Source organism: Copadichromis virginalis, linkage group LG7, assembly GCF_057382275.1.
Source record: "Copadichromis virginalis isolate Kocher_CV1m ecotype Utaka linkage group LG7, C_Virginalis_male_GT1.1, whole genome shotgun sequence".
NCBI lineage: Eukaryota > Metazoa > Chordata > Actinopteri > Cichliformes > Cichlidae > Copadichromis > Copadichromis virginalis.
The window spans coordinates 44,904,503-44,923,071 of NC_140624.1; the positions used below are offsets into that span (position 1 = coordinate 44,904,503).

The 18,569-nt window shown below is 39.4% G+C and overlaps 1 protein-coding gene across 1 annotated transcript; it reads right to left on the reverse strand.

Moving 5' to 3' along the window:
- Positions 1 to 1,180: 1,180 nt before the first annotated feature.
- Positions 1,181 to 17,932, reverse strand: rab11fip1b (RAB11 family interacting protein 1 (class I) b). Its single transcript, XM_085463625.1, has 6 exons — positions 17,463 to 17,932; positions 7,297 to 7,724; positions 5,309 to 7,220; positions 2,532 to 3,404; positions 2,102 to 2,216; positions 1,181 to 1,974 (listed from the first exon to the last, which is right to left on the reverse strand). The coding sequence occupies exons 1-6, from the start codon at positions 17,801 to 17,803 to the stop codon at positions 1,768 to 1,770; spliced, it is 3,876 nt and encodes a 1,291-aa protein (XP_085319751.1). The 5' UTR covers positions 17,804 to 17,932; the 3' UTR covers positions 1,181 to 1,767.
- Between the last annotated feature and the right edge of the window lie 637 nt (positions 17,933 to 18,569).

The window sequence follows — 18,569 nt, forward strand, 5'->3', positions numbered from 1 at the left end:
TTGTTCATAATCTTAATCTTGTTGAGCAATGCCCTTTGCACATGCAGATCAACTGAATATGTTGTGGTTGCTGGAAGACTTGCTGAATAGAGGCTGATTAGAGGCTGATTTCCACCCTGTGGTACACAGAACTTCACAGTTTGAGACCTTGAGAACTCATCACAGCCAAGGCAAGTTTCCCATTAGTACTCATATTACCGGATTGTTTATCTCAAATTACTCCATCTGTTCATGACCAGTTCTTGAAGAAATATCCAAGAACATCATGTTTTGTACAGCATAAAAGGATATCCAAGCAGACTGTCTTCAGACAAACTTTAGACTAAGCAATCTTAGGGTCATGTTGACGATATGATTAAACACGATTTTCAACCTTAGCCTCTGCATTACTAGAAATTTTCATATGATTATTGTTTTTATTTTTCCAAAAGGAGATCAAATGTTAAATCAGAGTAATCCTCAGTTTTATAAATACTGCTAGGTGACCTAACCATGTGATTCTCGTACAGGTACACCGTGTTGGTACCGGGCTGGGCCCCTTTTGTCTTGAGAAATGCTTTAATTCATAATGACACACATTCAGCAACATGCTGGAAACGTTCCTCACAGATTCTGGTCCATATTGACCTGACAGCATCACACAGTTGATGCAGATTTGTTGGCTACACATTAACGATGCAGGTCTCACATTCCACCACATCACAAAGGTGCTCTGTTGGACTGAGGTCAGATTCCTGTTTACATCTGACAGGAATGGCCCCCGGTGTGGTCTTCTGCTGCAGTAGCCCATCTGCTTTAAGCTTTAATATGCTGTTCATTCAGAGATGCTCTTCTGCACACCTTGGTTATAATGAGTGGTTATCTGACTTCCTGTTGGCTTCCTATCAGCTTAAAGCAGTCTGGCCATTCTCCTTTGACATCACCAAAAGCAAATGTTTTAAACAAGCTTTAGTAAATTAATGTCAAGATTAATTTTAAGATGATGAAGAAGACCATGTACACTTAAATTTCAGTACTGCGTACAGACATTAGATGAAATTAAGCCTACAGAAAAATATTCCAGGATATAAATTAAGATTTAAAAAACAAGAACAACTGTTTCTTCAGGAAAGGAAAACTAATCTTTAAAACGCGCTATAATCTGATCAGAAACTAAATAAGGTAGCAGACAGTGTTTGTATTAATTCATGGTTTTATTTTATTTTTCAAATTTATTTAAGCAGTAAAAATACTCAGTACAGTGTTCAGTGTCTTAACAGTTAATAGTGTGAGCTACTTAAAGTGCACATGGGAATTAGCAGTAAACTTTGACAGTAAGCTCTACAGAGAGAAATCAACTCGAGTTTCACCATGAAATGCAACAAGTCTGGTATGCTGGCAGGATTACACATTTATCAAAGTTATTTCCAGAAGAAAGATGACAGGCATGACCAGATATATACAAGATATCCTTTAAACTCACATGAAACAAATGTCTAAATTTATCGATCATCTAAAAACTACAAAGTCTTTCCAAACTGAATCCTTTAGCTGAGAGAGCTAAATATTTCAAAGATTTCAAAGATTTTCTTTCCCTCAAATCATTAATTTTATTGGGTGATGAAATATTTGAAATCTAAAGTGTTCCTCCACACTTTACAGCAAAAGTATTCCAGTTGCATTAACGTAACCAATACATCTATAAAGTGATATTTCTAATGTGGACGAGCTGTGAATAAACAGGTCTGATTAAGTGCAGCAAGAATACAGTGATGCCTGCAAAGCTACCTAAGCAGCTTTCTTCATAGCGGTCAAGGACATGAGGATACTTGGCTTCTCTTCTATGACTCGCACAAGTAAATTATCAATGTACTGCTCCAGCTCCGATATCTTATAATCTCTCTCCGAGAGCTGGTTCTCCTGTTTCAAGATCAGAGAGATCAGTTCCTCCCGGGTCAGCTGGGAGTAAGGCCCTTTCATCCCACTGTCATCCACCTGTGGAGCGACAAAGCATGCTTTAAAAGTGCCAGGATATAAGAAACTTAAATTCCATCGGCCTATTTCTTGTTGAAAATCTTAAAAAGGGAGAGAGAGAGAGAGAGAGGGAGTTAGAAACAAATACCGTTGTTTTGTCCTGAAGTCCACTGGGGATTCCTGTGGATTTGTTTTCATTTTCCTCTTGAACAACTGAGGCACCCTGCTGCTCAAGAGGATTAAGAGGTCTTACCGGCTGAAGCCTGAAATGATGAAAACAAAGCATAAAAGACAGACGTAAGCACCTGTTGAATGGGAGTAAAGGAAACCGTATAACCAAGTACACTGCGCAGTAATCCATTCAACAATTAAACTGAACATAATACCCAATAATAAAACTCAGTTCACCCATATCAAGCTTACTATACTGTACAGAATACATTGAACATTTGTGTAAGTGAAAGCTAATAAGATTGAATGTTGCAAATTACACAAATGAAACGTGCGTACAGATAAAAATATAAATATAGTAACATTTGACCTATAAAAGTTATTCTTTAGCAACCAAACCATCTCACCTGCGTGAAGGTGTAGGGGCCCAGTCTTTCTTCACATCTGTCTCCACTATATTCTGGACTTTAAGGGACTGGGACTCTTGGAGTGGACTCACTGGGACATGCCCAGGACTTGTGGACTCATAATACGGGTCGCATGCTTGGAGTGCATCGTTATCGGGCGCAGTTGCACTTCGATCACCTGTAGCATGGCTTCTTTCCGTGCCCGGGTTCGTTAAAGTGTTCGAGCTGATGTCATTCTTTGCAGGAGGTGGGGGAGCGTGGGCCGTCTTTGAGGATTTGATTTTTGGTTGAGAGGCAGCATCTTTATCTGCACTTTGTGACACAGCTGCAGGCCAGTGTATTGAACCAGTATTACTAGAGACTGCTGTGTCATCTTGAGCTGTGAGCTCACTTTCATCTTCATCATCCTCAAAAGGATTTAAGCCACAAACAACTTTAACTTGTTTGGTCTCTGCGCCGCCTAGATTAGAGCTCGTTTTTGGTTCTGATGACTGCTTTTCTCCCACAGGAGGAGGTACGGACGGCGCAGGACGTTTGCTGTGTTTGGCTTCGTTTGTTGTTCCATTAGCGTTATTGCTTTGCATCAGGCTCTGGGAGTTCTTTGAATCTGTGGGAGACCTACACAGCGGAGCGATCATTTGCACCGAGCGCTGTGGGGGAACACTGACAGTTTTGACATCTTTGTCTTTGCTTTGCTTGTTAATTTGTGCCAGATGTCGTGCCGGCACATCCTGCTCCCTGTGAGGCTGCTTGCCAGCTTGACTCCTTACTGGCGGCTGAGGAGCTGCTCGCTTCTCCCGTTGAGTACTAATCAGGTCCTTTTCATCCACAGAACCAGTCTTACTTCTCACCGATGACATGGCAGAGTGACACCTGGAAATGAGACAGACTATATAACATTTGGGCATACGTCAGCATTTAATTACAGGAATTCAACTGAGGGTTGGTAGGCGTGGGGGGCTAAACACACTAATGATGCAAGTAATATAGATTGATATAATAGGACTTTATTTTTCACAATATTAAAGATACCTTGTCCCAAATTCTCTTGCAATGTTATAGGACAACCAAAAGAAAGTGAAAAGGTAACATAAGATATTGAGATACTATTATAAAAGGAAATGTATTTTAATGTGCTGAGCACATCTGAAGTTTCTTTCCATCTACTTCTTCTGTCAAACTGACTTCTTCACAAAGTTTCTAGTATTTTTCACTTCACATAATGAGGTAAAACTATGCAGTGAGCTCAATCTTTCAGCCCAGTCTGCAAAATTATATAAACTGTAACGCACACATAGCTGTGCAACAGTCACATGTGTCACTTATGTTCCCATTACTCTGCCTCCTGACATCTGACCCATGTTCACACACACACACACACACACACACACACACACAGAACCACCACTCACAACCACTAGCACTTTATATAGCCTCTTAACTGCACTACTGTATAGTTCTGTGTAAATAATCATACGATAACTTTTAATTCTACAACTGTTTACAACTTGCATAGTTCCCATTTCTGTATAGCTGTATATCTCATATTTCTGTATAGTTCTTTATTTCATATTCTGTGTAGTTTTTTTTTTTTCATATTTATATCCTGTTCATAGCCTGTACATACTTATAGTTATAGCATATTCATAACATATTACATACCGTAATAGACCCATTCTGTAATATACTTACATATCTATATTATTGCTAATATATATTGTAATATAGCTATATCATGGCTAAAGCACTTCTGGATGGATGCAAACTGCATTTCGTTGCCCTGTACCTGTGACATGTGCAATGACAATAAAGTTGAATTCTATTCTATTCTATTAAATAGAGAAGTACTGAGAAGAACTGCTGCTGACCTGTGACGGAGCAAAAGCACAAAAGGTAACTTCAGATAAAACATTCCCTGCATGTACATCATCGTTGTGTTGTTTTTAAATCAACCATTATAATTCAGCTCCACTACCTCCTTTTCTCTTCTGCTCCTGATGCTGTCCTGTTCTGCTTTTAAGCCTGGTCAACCATGCACATTATGTAATGCTTAACAATGTCAGGCGGTCTAACACTTTAGTTGAGGAAAGGTCTACAGAGGTTCAATGTAACTACCTTGGGGTGATCACCAAGCCTTTTAAGCGTTACCAGCACAGGGCAGTTTCTCTTAAAAGGAAAAGCATTTTAACGTCTGAATTAATTTGCACAAACTTTTTTTGTCGAAGTGTTAATATTCCCGGAGGACACTACAAAGATTTCAATTTTCCTTTGACATTTCCTCCAGCCTTGCCTGAAACCTGTGGTTCTAATTTGTTTTACAACAGCTTTGGAAGGACTTTAATGCACCACTTTGAAAAGGAAAAAAATAAATAAATAAATGAATTGGAAAGAGTGACCTGAATCGCTAAAATCAGGTTTGATTTGCCAACTTTTTACATTCGTGACCAGAAAAAAAACAAACAAAAAAAAAAAAATTCCATTGTCTTTATCCACAATTGTACTTGGTACTGAGTACTATGGAGAAAATGCTAAACAAAGACTGAGAACCTTAAAATTCCATCCACCTTGAGCTGTTGTCTGGTCGTTTTAAAATTACATTAACAAAATTGTTTAAATGCACTGTAAATAAACTCCCTCTGTAAAGTCAGAGGTTCTCGAGAGCTAAGGAGGTTGTATGTATACATGTATGAATGAATTCAAGTATTTCAAGGTAAGACTATTAAATCACACTTTTACTGCAGTGCTTGTGATTGACGTAGCGTATAGCTTTAACTAACCGTTGCTGAACCGTTGGCTCGTCAGCTGTGCTGCTGTCGAGGGACTTGGGAATCTCCTCAAAGGGGTTGGAAGAGAAGGTTTCATCAAAAGGATTAGTGGAAGTGATTGCAGGACTGCTCACTTTGGGTTTCTTCCCTGCAGCCCTAACTTCATCTGTTGTTTTGTTTCCCCTCTTCTCTTGCTCTTCTGCATTCCTCAACTTCTCCAGCTTCCTTGCCTCCTCTTCCTTCTTCTCACTCCTAATCCTCTCCTCTTCCTCAATCCTCCACTTTTCTTGTTCCTGCAGTCTTCTCTCTTCCTCCAGCCTCTCCATTTCTTCCTTTTCCTTTCTAGTCCTCTCTTCTTCCTCTTTTCTCCTCTTCATCTCTTCCTCCATCCTAACCCTTTCCTCTTCTTCCCTTCTAATTCTTTCCTCTTCCTCAAGTCTTCTTTGTTCTTCTTGTTGCATTTTTTCCTCTAACAGTCTTTCATATTCTTCTCTTTGCTTCCTAGCCCTCTCCTCATCCTCCCGTCTCTTCTCCTCCTCTTTCCTAAGTCTTTCCTCTTCAGCTCTTTGATTTTCTTGTTCTTCTAGTCTCCTTTTTTCCTCTTTTTCCATCCTGATCCTTTCTTGTCGTCTAATTTTCTCCTCTGCCTCAATCTGTTTCCTCTCCTCCTCTAATCTCTCATGTTCTTCCCTTTCTTTCTTAGCCCGTTCCTCCTCTTCTTGCCTTTTCTTCTCTTCCTCTTTCTTAACCCTCTCTTCTTCCTCCCTTTGCTTCCTTTCCTGCTCCAACTGTATCCTTTTTTTCTTTTGCTCTTCTTCTAGTTTTTTCAGCAGCTCCTCCTCCTCTTTTTGTCTCCTCTCTTCCTCCTCATTTTCCTTTCTAATCCTCTCTTCTTCCTCAGCTATTTTTGCCTCTTCTAGCCTTCTCCTCTCTTCTTGTGCCCTCTTCTCTTCCTCAAGTCTCTTTTCCTCTGCCACTTTTTGCTCTTCTTGCCTTCTCTTTTCCTCCATCTTAACCCTCTCCTCCTCTTCTAGTCTCTTCTTCTCTTCCTCAATTCTAATCCTTTGCTCTTCATCTCTTTGCTTTCTTCTTTCCTCCTCAAGTTTCCTTCTCTCTACTTCTTTCAGTCTCTTTTCCTCAGCTATTTTTGCCTCTTCTTGCCGTCTCCTCTCTTCCTGTGCCCTCATCTCTTCCTCAAGTCTCTTTTCCTCTGCCAGTTTTTGCTCTTCTTGCCTTCTCTCTTCCATCTTAACCCTCTCCTCTTCTTCTAACCTCTTCTTCTCTGCCTCAATTCTAATCCTTTCCTCTTCGTCTCTTTTCTTCTTTTCTTCCTCCTCTATTTTCCTTCTCTCTAGGACTTGTAGTCTCTTTTCCTCTGCCAATCTTTCACGCTCTTCTTCCATCCTAACCCTTTCCTCTTGCTCTTGTCTTCTCTTTTCTTCCTCACTTCTAATATTTTCCTCTTCTTTACTCCTTGTCTCCTCTTCCTCTTGTTTTTCTCTGTCCTCAGCTAAACTTTCAAGCCTCTCTTGTTGCCTTTTAACCTTCTCTTCTTTTGTCTCCTCCTCTATTATAGTCCTTTCTAAATCACTCACATTCGCTTTAACGTTTTCAACTTCAGGAGTGTCTTCCTCCTCCTTCTCATCCTCTTCCCAAGGTGAACACTGCCTCGCTGCCTTTTGTTGCTCAGGTGGTGGAGAGTTTTCAGGGACATCCTCCATTGATCCATGACCTGAACTGGCCAGACTGAAGTTTGAGCTGATGCGAGAAGTCCGAGATGGCGGCTCCTCACAGTATACGTGACTGCCATTGATGCATAAATTACTCTGTTCTACAGAAACCTGTTTTTCACGACCAGATGATGAATCCTTGCTGCCTGAGCTGCCCGAGCGTTTATGTATCATGAACTTGAACTTCTTTTTACCTGAAAAGAAGATGAGAGCGTTAACACAACATAATGAAAGAGGAAAGCATTAATGGTGAAAAAGTACATTCCTGACCCTCTGAGGAATCGACATTCAGACCAGATGATTGGCTGCCGGTGAGCGTGGAGTTCTTCCCAGGCAGAACAGACATAGACTGAGACATGCTCTTCTGCAAGTTGGACTTTGGAGAAAACAAAGACTTAATCTTGTGTTTCTTCTGTTTTCCATCCTTGCCCGTCGCCGCTTCACCATCCCCGGTGCCCTCCTCCTCGCTGTCCGTCAGGACCTGACTGAAAGACGGCGCCACGCTGGTCACAGAATCTGACTCCTTTTTCTTGCCACGAACTTTGTCCTTGAACTTGCCCAGACGAGACCGAGATTTGCCAGCAGCAGAAAGGTCGAACATGCTGGCAGTCATGTTGTTTCTCATGAACTGGATATCCAGAAGCACCTCTCCTCTGTCTTTGTCTGGCTTACCAGTCTTATCAAGAAGTTTAAACCATCTGTTGAAGAGACACAAATTATTAGCGTTTTGTACTTATTTACACATCCACTGTATAAAAGTGCAAATCAAATATCTAGAAATATGTGGTCGTTTTAGAGGTGGGGTGCAATCACAAAATCAAGCTACTTGTGACCAAAATCTATCACTCAATCTATAAGTCAAGTGAGGCCTGTCTGAAGGTCCAAACTGAATGTCTCTGTAATGATTATAAAGATCAAATGCACCACAAACCCCTTGTAACAAAAGAAATTAATACTGATCACGATCTAAATGATTTAAACAAATGAGAGTCACCAAGACTTGGACTCATTTATAGTAATGTGAATGTCTAGTCCTGCTCATTTTTCCTCTTTGCAGAAATCATGACCCATCTCACTGCAAATGGAAAGTGGCAGCGTGAATGTTTTTGGAAAGTCTGTGATGATCTAAGCTCAACCAGCGAACTGACCATAAAGGAAAGTCTTAAAAATATAAATTCTGTCAAGTCTACAGCAGCCCTGCAGAATTTATGAAAGCTTGTACTGTGTGTACCCTCAGCAGTTGACAACCTTTATTAAATCCTGTTCCCTTGTTGCTTGTCTCACATGATCAAATCTTCAGAGCATGGTAGGTGTACGGTGCTGATGTTCACTGTCAAAATGTTTTATGCCAGTTTTCCTAAATAATGCAACCAACCCTGCAGGGAGTTAACAAGCCAACTGCCCCTTTGAAAGAGAAAGCTTTCATCCGAGATTTAGTCGGATCCTTGCGAAACTTAGCCTGCCAGGTTCAAGGGAATTTATTCTGTTATTACCCCCCTCTATCCCCCCCCTTCATCCTTTAAATATACAACACATGCACACCAAAGAGAATTTTGATACAGCTGGATAATAACAACACACCAAGATGACAATAAAGTAACCAATTATAAATGCTGGTTACGCCCTATAAATTCATTCATAAAATTAAAGTCTCATGTTTAAAATGCTGAAAAATCCTAAACAGACATCCTAAAAATGCCAAGCAAGACCAGACAGGGCCAGCTTTCCAGTGTTTCTGCACCTTCGCCATCCAGTACTGACAGAAGGGTCTCAGAACAGGCAGAAGAAATCTAACACAATAGGAAAAAGGAAAAAGGAAAAAAAAAAAAAAAAGTCAGTCAGCATAAAAAGTGCCCATCAGGCAAAAATCTGAGGTCAGCTCACCACTGAGCAAACAAGTCCCACTGAAGTCTGGATTCCTAGGGAAATGAGGAAATGAGGACGAGGCCATGCATTTGTTGTTGTGCTGCAGGCTTCTGTCTCTTTCTCTGCATTACACATTATTGTCCAAAGATGCTTTGTGCATGCACGCGTTTGTGTGCCATAAATAGACTTTTCCCTCCAACTTCAGCCCTGACAAAACACAGCCCACTGAAATTCCACACACACACACATATATATATATATATATATATATATATATATATATATATATATATATATATATATATATATATATATATATATATATATATATATATATATATATATATATATATATATATATATATATATATATATATATATATATATATATATATATACACACACACACACACACACACACACACACACACACACACACACACACACACTAAAAGAACTGAATACAGCGCTTCCTTTGGATGATCCAGAGTTAGATATGGTGAGATTTTAATCATCCTAGGAATGCTTCAGATGTCATGCAAACAAATTAAGAAGCTGGGGAAAACGCCTTTTCCTGGAAGTTTTGAAATGGCTTACTGCTGTCAACGATCCACAGCCTCCTACTTGCTGATGAGTAATTGGTTGTGATTTGCAGATTTCAGGCCTTGACATAACTGTGTCATGTGTGGCTTCTTCATGCTTGCCTGATAAATGCCATTCAACAGAACGCGTCTATGGGATGGGGACACATCTACAAGTGATATAAAGTTATGAAAAATAATATTTCATTCAATACAAGTAAAAAACAAAACAAAAAATTCCACTTTTTCAGTCATATCATTGCCAGAATAACTTGACTGTCTGTCCCGTTCTTTGTGTGTACTGAGATAAATTAGGATAGTTCATCATCTACATGCAATCTAGTACAAGAAGGTTAATTGTTGGATTAAAACTGATTAACTATTTATTCTTAATTTTATGAATTTAAAATGCACATACAGCAGTCAATCAGCAATTTAATGTAAACATGGTCAGACTGAACTGCTGAAGTACAAAGACGAAATATGATAAGTGAATTTGAATGTTGCATACTGTAGTTTCTGTTGCCATTATATTTCAGAAATTGCTAGTAATTGCCTAAACAACCATCTCTAGAGTTTACAGAAGAAAAAGAAAATATCCAGTGGTTAGCAGTTCTCTAAATGCAAAAACACCTTTTTAAGTCAGAGGAGGGGGCAGAATGCAGACAAAGTAACACAAATGACTGTTAAAACCATGGAGGCATGCAGAAGAGCATCTGACTGTGTCAAACCTTGAAGCAGATGGGCTACAGCAGAAGAAAACCACACCAGGCTCCACTTCTGTCAGCCAAGAACAGAAAACTGAAGGTACATTTTCTAATGTCTGACCAAAATTAAACAATAGTCATTATTCTCCTTCAACAGTCTCATATTTAGATGATCAGAGTTGTGCACAACCAATATGAGAGCATGGATCCATCATTCTTCGTACACATCCAGCAAAATCTCTGAGAAATGTTTGTTGAATCTATGCTACAAAGAATTAAGTCCATTCTGATGGCAAAAGAGGGCTCTCACCCAGTACTAGCAAGGTGACACTGAGGTGTCCAGTGACAGCACAGACTAATGACAATGGCCCATTTGTAGTCTAAGGAGCTCATCATTTGTACTTCAAACCTCTCGGGGCCTACTAAACAGATGAAGAGATTTCTTCCAAAAGATATCCATTTGGCATTTCTGGTGTTAAAGTCTGCTGTCTAGCATGTGGATCAGCAGTCACTTAGGCCTTCTGGATAGCTACAGTCTCGCCCTTTGAGAAACCACTCCACTGAGTGCTTAAATATTCAGAATATGCAGCATTAAACTCACCAGAACCCCTCACTGTAAGTTGACAATTTGTCAAACCTCTTTATACCAAATGTAAAATCTTTATAATTATATTAAATGTACACAATAACAGCCGTATATATGCATAACATACTTATATAAAAACAAATAGACAAAAACACATGCAGATGAGTACTTTGACAGTACAAAATAGTACTGCATTGCAACACAGTTGCATCCCACATGAACAAGAAAAAAATTAAATAAAAAGAGCAGAAGTAGTAAGTCACTTCAGTTAAATGAGAAGGGAAGTTGCAAAAATGTTTGGGCGTTAGCTGGCTGAATGTAGTAAGTGCTGTGCAGGAGTTACAGCTGCTTTGATGGCTTTCATACAAGACATCCTGGGTGATGATGAGGCCATTTGACTAATCTCACATCTCTGTAAGTAGCAGAAAGATTGCAGCTCTGCTGGACAGGCAGAGCCAGGGGAGGATAATGCATGACTCAACATTTTGTAAAGCTATTTTACTTCGTGTGCACACACGCACTTCCTTGTGAACTACTGATAAGACAATGCCCTGTCTTCTTATCACAGAACCCAGCTGTGAGTGGGAGAAGAGCTGAGTGAGTTAAACAGCTCAACAGTGATAATGTTCAAGGCTTATTGGTATCCACGAGTCAGAGAAAGAAAATGAAGGTCAGTGCAAAGAAAAGAAACTCACTTTCCCATTGTTTTGCCAAAACAGAGAATGAAATTGGTGCCTTTTAAAACTGGAAAAACTGTATAACATATGCTAGATCACACAGTGACTTGAAGAAGTCAGAAATGATGAACAGAAGTTATACTTGAGATCCGTCCTTACTAGATTAGCTCGTTACACCGTTTCATGACAAGTGTATAATTATTCCTTTAATCATGTTTCACATCTTAAAGTCTTCATAATATTTTGCTCTCAGACTGCTGGCTTACTTGTGGTTCCTGGAGTTTCTACAAGTTTAATGGGAATCATTGCCTTCAGCTATCAGGCCTCTACTATGGAACTAGATCCCAGTTAGGCTTTTGGAGACACACAGTCTCCACTTTTAAGATTAGGCTTAAGACCTTTTTTTGATATAGTTGAGAGTCAGGTGTGTATCAGCTGACCCTGAACCATCATTTATTTATAGTGCTATAGGCTCAAATGGCTCAGGGACTTCCCCTTTATACACTGAGCAGTTCACACAGTTTGTATTTCCACCACTTCCCATCGCCCTCCAACCAGTCGCATCAGATGTTTGTCCCTCCCTGACCTGGTGCTATATTAATAAAACTGAATTAAGTTGGCTGCTTGATAGCACCTTTAATTTAACGCTTCTCGCTAAGACGGCTGCTGTAATGCCCTTGTACAACTCCATGTGTATGTCATGCAAATACCCCATATATTTGTGTAACTGTAGCACAAATGAGACATTGCACAAATTGAAACTCCTTTTTAATAGGTTTAAAAAAAAAAAAAAAAAAAAAAAAAAAAAAAAAAAATGTTGGCAACAAAAGACAATCTCCCAAACCCAATGTTTAAAAATAGTTAATGGTAGACCAAAAAAAAAAACGAAAAAAAAAAAAGAAAAAAAAAAAACAAACAAACAAACAAACAAACAAACAAACAAAAACAACACACACACCTAGATGACTTAGCATGATTGTGCATAAAAAGCACATCCCAGAGAGCCTCTTCCAGAAGTAAAATAAATAAATAAAAGTATGAATAACATTTTGAAATTTACAATGGAAAAGACATTTGGAATCTAGCAAAGAAAAAAAAAAAAAAAAAAAAAAAAGAGGGGGGTGGGAAGCTAAATCGATATTGAACTGTCCTGATCTCCCGGCCCTCAGGTGGCACAGCATTAAAAACAGACTATGCTCTGTAGTGGAAATCAATGAAAGCCAATGAAGACCACTGTTGGTCCTCAAATTCAAGTCATAACCCTACAAAAGGACAGGAGAGGGAAGAAAAAAAAAAAGCCACAAGATGGAAGAAAAGCACTGTTGCTCAAAGTCTTTTTAAGACTGATTGAGGCAAAGTGTAAAACAGTCCTGTGGACTGGCAAGCAAAACATTCAAAATTCTTTTAAAAATTGGTTCTTCCTACACTCTGAAAAAAAAAAAAGACTATGAGGGAATATCTGGCTGGTTATTGACACTTGTTATTAGTTGAAAAGTGAGAATACATACATCTAAGAGGAAATGCATTTCCTCTTAGATATTCCACAATCAACTGTAGGCTGTAATATTGCAAAATGGAAGTGTTTAGGAACCACAGCACTTGGCCACAAAAAGGCACACCACATAAAATGTTACAGAGCAGGTTGCCAAGTGCAAATAGTGCATCAAAGTCCAAAACACTGATGATTGAATAAGTTAGAACCTCCTCTGGTATTAACATCAGCATAAACACGGTGTGCAAAAGCTTCATGGCGTGGGTTTCCATGGATAAGTAGCTCCTGTAGGTATAATGTATAGATGGTGTAATATGTGTGTCCACACAGTATATATTTAGGATATTGGACCATACTGTGTATGTTTCGGAGCAACATGCTGGTCCACCCAGGTCATGCTTTTTAAAGGGAAAGCCTGGCATACAGGACTGTGCAAACCCTCATCTCTTTATATTTTTTCTTGGAAAACTGGAAAGGGTGAAGTTATTTACTGAAACATGGGCAAACATGCATGGAAAACAGGATATGAGGTAAAACCATTGAAATGAGCTTGAAAGTCAGTATTTGGCATGACCACCTTTATAAACTCTGTGACAAGCTTTCTTGTAATTTCTTTAAGTAGTCTTCCGGAATAGTTCTCCAGGCTTCTTGAAGGACATTTAAAGCATCTTTGGATGTTGGCTGCCTTTTGCTCTGTTCTCTGTCAAGATGATCCCCACACCCTCCTCCCCCCGCCCCTATCTCCCTTCCCAGTTTCTTAAAAACATGACTTTCAGATACTGTTCATCTGCTGCAGATAGTTATGCTAGTTAGGCTAACGTTTAGCAAAGAAAGAGAAATTGCTCAGATCTGGACTGAAGTGAAAGTGATTGAAAAAGCAGCCACTGTCCACAGAAAACCTTTGAAATGGAAAACGATCGCACAGGACCACACTCAGATATTAGAAGAAAGTTTGGCTCCTTGGAAGCAAAACATAAAGAAATGAGGGGTGGTTCAAAACTTTTGCACATTACTACATTTCAGCAAGAAACTGCCAATTCAAATCATCCAGGTATTAAACATTACGGTTCATAGCAAACAAGCCTGGATGCAAACTGGCCCACCTGCGGTCCAGACTTGTTGCCAACTGAAAATATGTGGGACATTATGGAACAAAAATGTGACAGAGGAGCTCGAAAAATGCTGAACAGAAGTCCTACATCAAGCCTGAAAGGCTTTTCTGCATAAATAACTATATATTAGTGTCCTCAGTCTTCAAATACCCAATACTGCCAAAAGAAGAGATGATGTAACGCAGAAGTAAACATGCCCCTACCTGACTTGGAACTTTCTGCTAGCTTCAAATTAAAAATATTGAAGACATGTCTAAGTTTCAACATTTGCTGTGTGCTCTTTGTACAGCTTTCAGTAAACTAAATGATTTCAGTGATTTGAAAATAATTAAAATAATTTAACTTTGCAGATTTTCCCCAACTTTTCTGGAGACAGGGTTGCAGCCCATAAATTTTATATAACAAAACTCACGAGTCTGTTTATACAATGAGTGGGTTTTTATTTTAATGTGCATGTAATTAAAAGTGTATTTTTATTGGTGTGACAGACATTTTTTAATAAGTGAAATTAAAAAGAAAATGTCCATGACAGCTGGGAAAACCATACTACGGGAAGACCACAAGCGCACCAGAGCAGCTACCACTGCACCTCATAGTGGGATTGTTTTTTTTTTTAAATAATCAGTTTTGTTTGCTAAAAATGGAAGATTTCCTTGTTAATTATTAACAAACAAACACACACAGCTGCACAAACTATAGTTCCTCATAATAAAATACCAATGTCTATTGCAAGCAACAAGCAAAAAGTGCTAAACATGGTCGAATTCTTGATTTCCAGAGTTCACAAACACATCGTGCACATTTAACAGTAGCACTGTTGTGCTAGCAGCATGACACATGTAACCCTGCTTGTGTGATAAAGCTTGGTACTACCACAGTGGTCTTACTCAGACAAACTGACCTTGCATGACCATTGCTGTTGCCATCACTGTTTGTTTTTCCTTGATAAGGTGTTCAGGAATGTAAGGCAGCAGCCAGAATGAAACCTCGGAGGCAACGTGCATTCGCAGAGCTCACATAAAAATCAACAGAGATCGAACTTAGTGTTTACACAGCACCAGCTTCTGACTTCACACATAATAAAAATACTGCAGAAATGCAGATTTCTGCAGTTTTGCTTGAGGAAAACTTAAATATTAAATCAGCCATGATCAGATAGTCCAACCTGCAAGCAGGTGGAGTTCACATTTGCATACTCGAGCATCCTCTTTCCAGAGCATAATAGAGCTGGGCACTAGCCAAACAGGCAGAGCGGTATAAAAAATTAATTGTGACCAAATGCCTTTCAGTCACAGCTCATTTCAGTCAAAAAACACAATGCCAGAGTATGGCTAGACCTCTTTGCTTCCTCATGGCGGAGGAAATATGAAAATTAATGAATCACAACATCAAATCCAGCCTTCTTGTTGATGCAGTTATCCAAAGACCTTTAACAAAGCGGAACCAAAAAAAAAAAAAAAAACCCAAATAAAACAAAAACAACAAGAAAACCTTTCAACAGGTAGGAGAACAAGTGTGTGTGTTTGAGTTAAGATTAACAGGCTAGATTGTTGTGTGCTTTTGTATAATACCAGCTACACATCGGGGGGAATAAATCACTCAGGAACAGCTTACAAAGAAAATGTTTTCCATTCTTACAGAGATACAGATGTCTCACTGTGGACCTGGACAGGTTTGTCTTGGATAATAAATAAAACTTCAGCACTAATACACTTAACAGAGTAAAGAGCATTTTCTGCTTAAAGGAGCAGATATAAAAGTACCAGCAAGGCCAGTAAAACATGTTCACTTACATTATTACTGCACACTAATAGATGGGTGTGGATGTTTTCACATAGTTAATTATATTTAGCAGTTTTGTTAAATTAAACATTTAAGTTTTTAATTTTCTGAAACAAAGAAAAAATTGAACAGAAGCTTGGGTTTTCTTGATGCAATTTCCCTCTTGTTGACACCTTCAGTCAATGAAAGTAAATCATCTAGCTCACTTCATTTGCCTGGGTAAATAATGCTGCTTGGCATTCTTAAAGGCTGCTTTAGTGGGAACAAATCCCTTAAGCTCTACTGGAGCAAGTAGGCGGCACTCTTAAGTCGAACCCACCAGAGCAGGTCTGGGCACTGATGCATAAACAGTGCACAGCGTGCATCCTCCAATAGCACACATCACAACAACTTTAAGGGAAAAAAAAAAAAAGTCCAAATATAACAGATAAATATTGGAGTCATGCCCAGTGAGGCTTGCAAACACATAAAAACACTCATAGGGCAACCATTAGCCAGTTTTCACAAATTATACCACGTTTATTGATTCTGACCATACTGGTTATTTAATGGGGTGTTATGAAGATCGAGAAACTACAGCATGACTGACAGAAGGAGCTACCGAGGGTTCCCTCCCCTTGTGTCACAGATGAAAATCAGAGGTGCTTATTATTCACTTGGCCTCCCGTAATGTCCCCATTTACATGCAAGTAGAAACCAACAAATCCTCATTTGATTTCTTTTGACGTGTCCGTCTTTAGAGAGGTCAAGGAGGCTGGCTGCATAGCAAGAGTGATTGATCAGAGAAACTCCAAGGGGACGGTTTTGCAGGCAAAGCGATGCTTCCTTTGAAGTAACTTTAATGTGATCTGGTATTTGTCAAAAAGGGATTGCCCATATTTAAAATGCTATAAATAATTTTTTGGCCTATAATATGTCACATGTCATATGAATCCCTCATGAATTATATCAAGTCATCTTGAGTCACAAACAACATTCCTATCACAAGGTAGAAGCCCCAATCTGTTTTTGGCAAAGTGACTTCTATATAGCTTTTATTTATCCATTTAAAAAGTATTTTTAAGAGTAATCAGGCCAAGAGGATAGCAGAAATTGCAACAAATATAACAATAGGTCTCTAAAGATATTTTAGATGACCAGAAAGAACTGCAATGGTTATGATGTACAATAACACAGAGTCATAAAGATACTTTTAAAATAACCCCTTGGTAAATACTGTTCACTAAAGTCTATTTACCAATATAAGTAAAGACATTACATAGAAAAAAAAAACAAAACAAAACAAAACATGGAAACAGTGGAAATCAGTTTTGGCAGACGGTCACTCTTTGACACAACATCGATAACCGTTTAAAGACAGTTATAGCCGAATAATTAAGTGAAATCATTTTAAAGGAGGGGAAAAAATTTGCAGCTTGTGAAAAGCCCCCACCCATTTTAATAAATGCTGTTATCATCGGCAACTGCATGACAGAGTTATATGAAATCATCGATAATTATAGTTCTGTTTCCCCTTGCTACTGTGAAATGAGTCACTCTGTGTAGTTTTGTTTTATTTTTAGTACTGTGACTACATTTTGAATACTTTTTACGTCAGATAACACCGACTTCGGGGCTGTACTCGAAAACTTACTCGGTTTTGTTGCGTGTTTTGTCCTCACTGAGCTGTGACAGATTAATGACCGCCTGTCCCAGCAGTTTGTCCGGGCCCACCAGAGCCCGGTGAAGGACGTGGACGTGCAGCGTGCTGCCTCCTCCTCCCTGGTTCAGCTGCGGGAGGTCGAAAGAGGCCTCCTCCTTCCACACCGGAGCCACGCATTTCTCCACCACTGAAGTCTGGTACTTCTCTTTGCCCACTTGTATGACCGCGTACGCATCGTTGGTGCCACTTTTCCCCTTTATCCTAAGGCTCCTGGCTTGGAGTACCGTTACCTGGACGCTTGTGGGACACCACTGCTGATCCGTCAAGGACATGCTGACACGGCTCAGAGTCGTTAAAAATGTAATCCTCCAAAACAAAACACAGTGGTGGCTACCATCGGCTCACCAAGAGACCGCACAGAAGCGAGGGAAAGTTTTTTTTTTCCTCCTCAGGCTCGCTGAACTTCAGGAACCAGCTGATTGGGCGTGGTTACACGGAGAAAGGGGCCTTGGTTGTATAAAGCACGCCCTCAGATTAACAGGTTACACGTTTTCTCCAACGAAACTCGCGACACAGCAATCAATTAGATGACAGAGAACACCTGATGCTTGTTTGTACCTGTCAGACTGCATCAGCGTCATCGCATACTGAATGAGCCCAAATAACACCAGGACTGAATGAAAGATTTTATTATTCCTCGATGTATTTACGGTGCATGCATTTAAATAATAATCTGGCTCTATATGTTTGTATTTTTAGACTAGCTCCAAATTGTGTCATAATTTAAAACTAAAAAATCCTCCTTCCATAGCAGCTATGCCACTGATGTCTAAAATCTGATACCTCTGCTCTAATGATTCTGTCACTTGGAGAGGGGATGGGATACCCGACAAGCCACATTTGGCTGGATTCAGTGTCACCTTCAGCTCTGCTGAATTGTAATTAAATTGAAGTGCCAGTGTCTTCATGGATTACATCAAACCTGCAGATCAAGGTTGTAAGTCTCCGAAAAACCACGAATGTGAGATGATATTTCTCAGGTCTGTTTTCCCCCAGTTTCAGAGCTGGTTCCTTGCAGGCTTTTTCCTCTATACATAT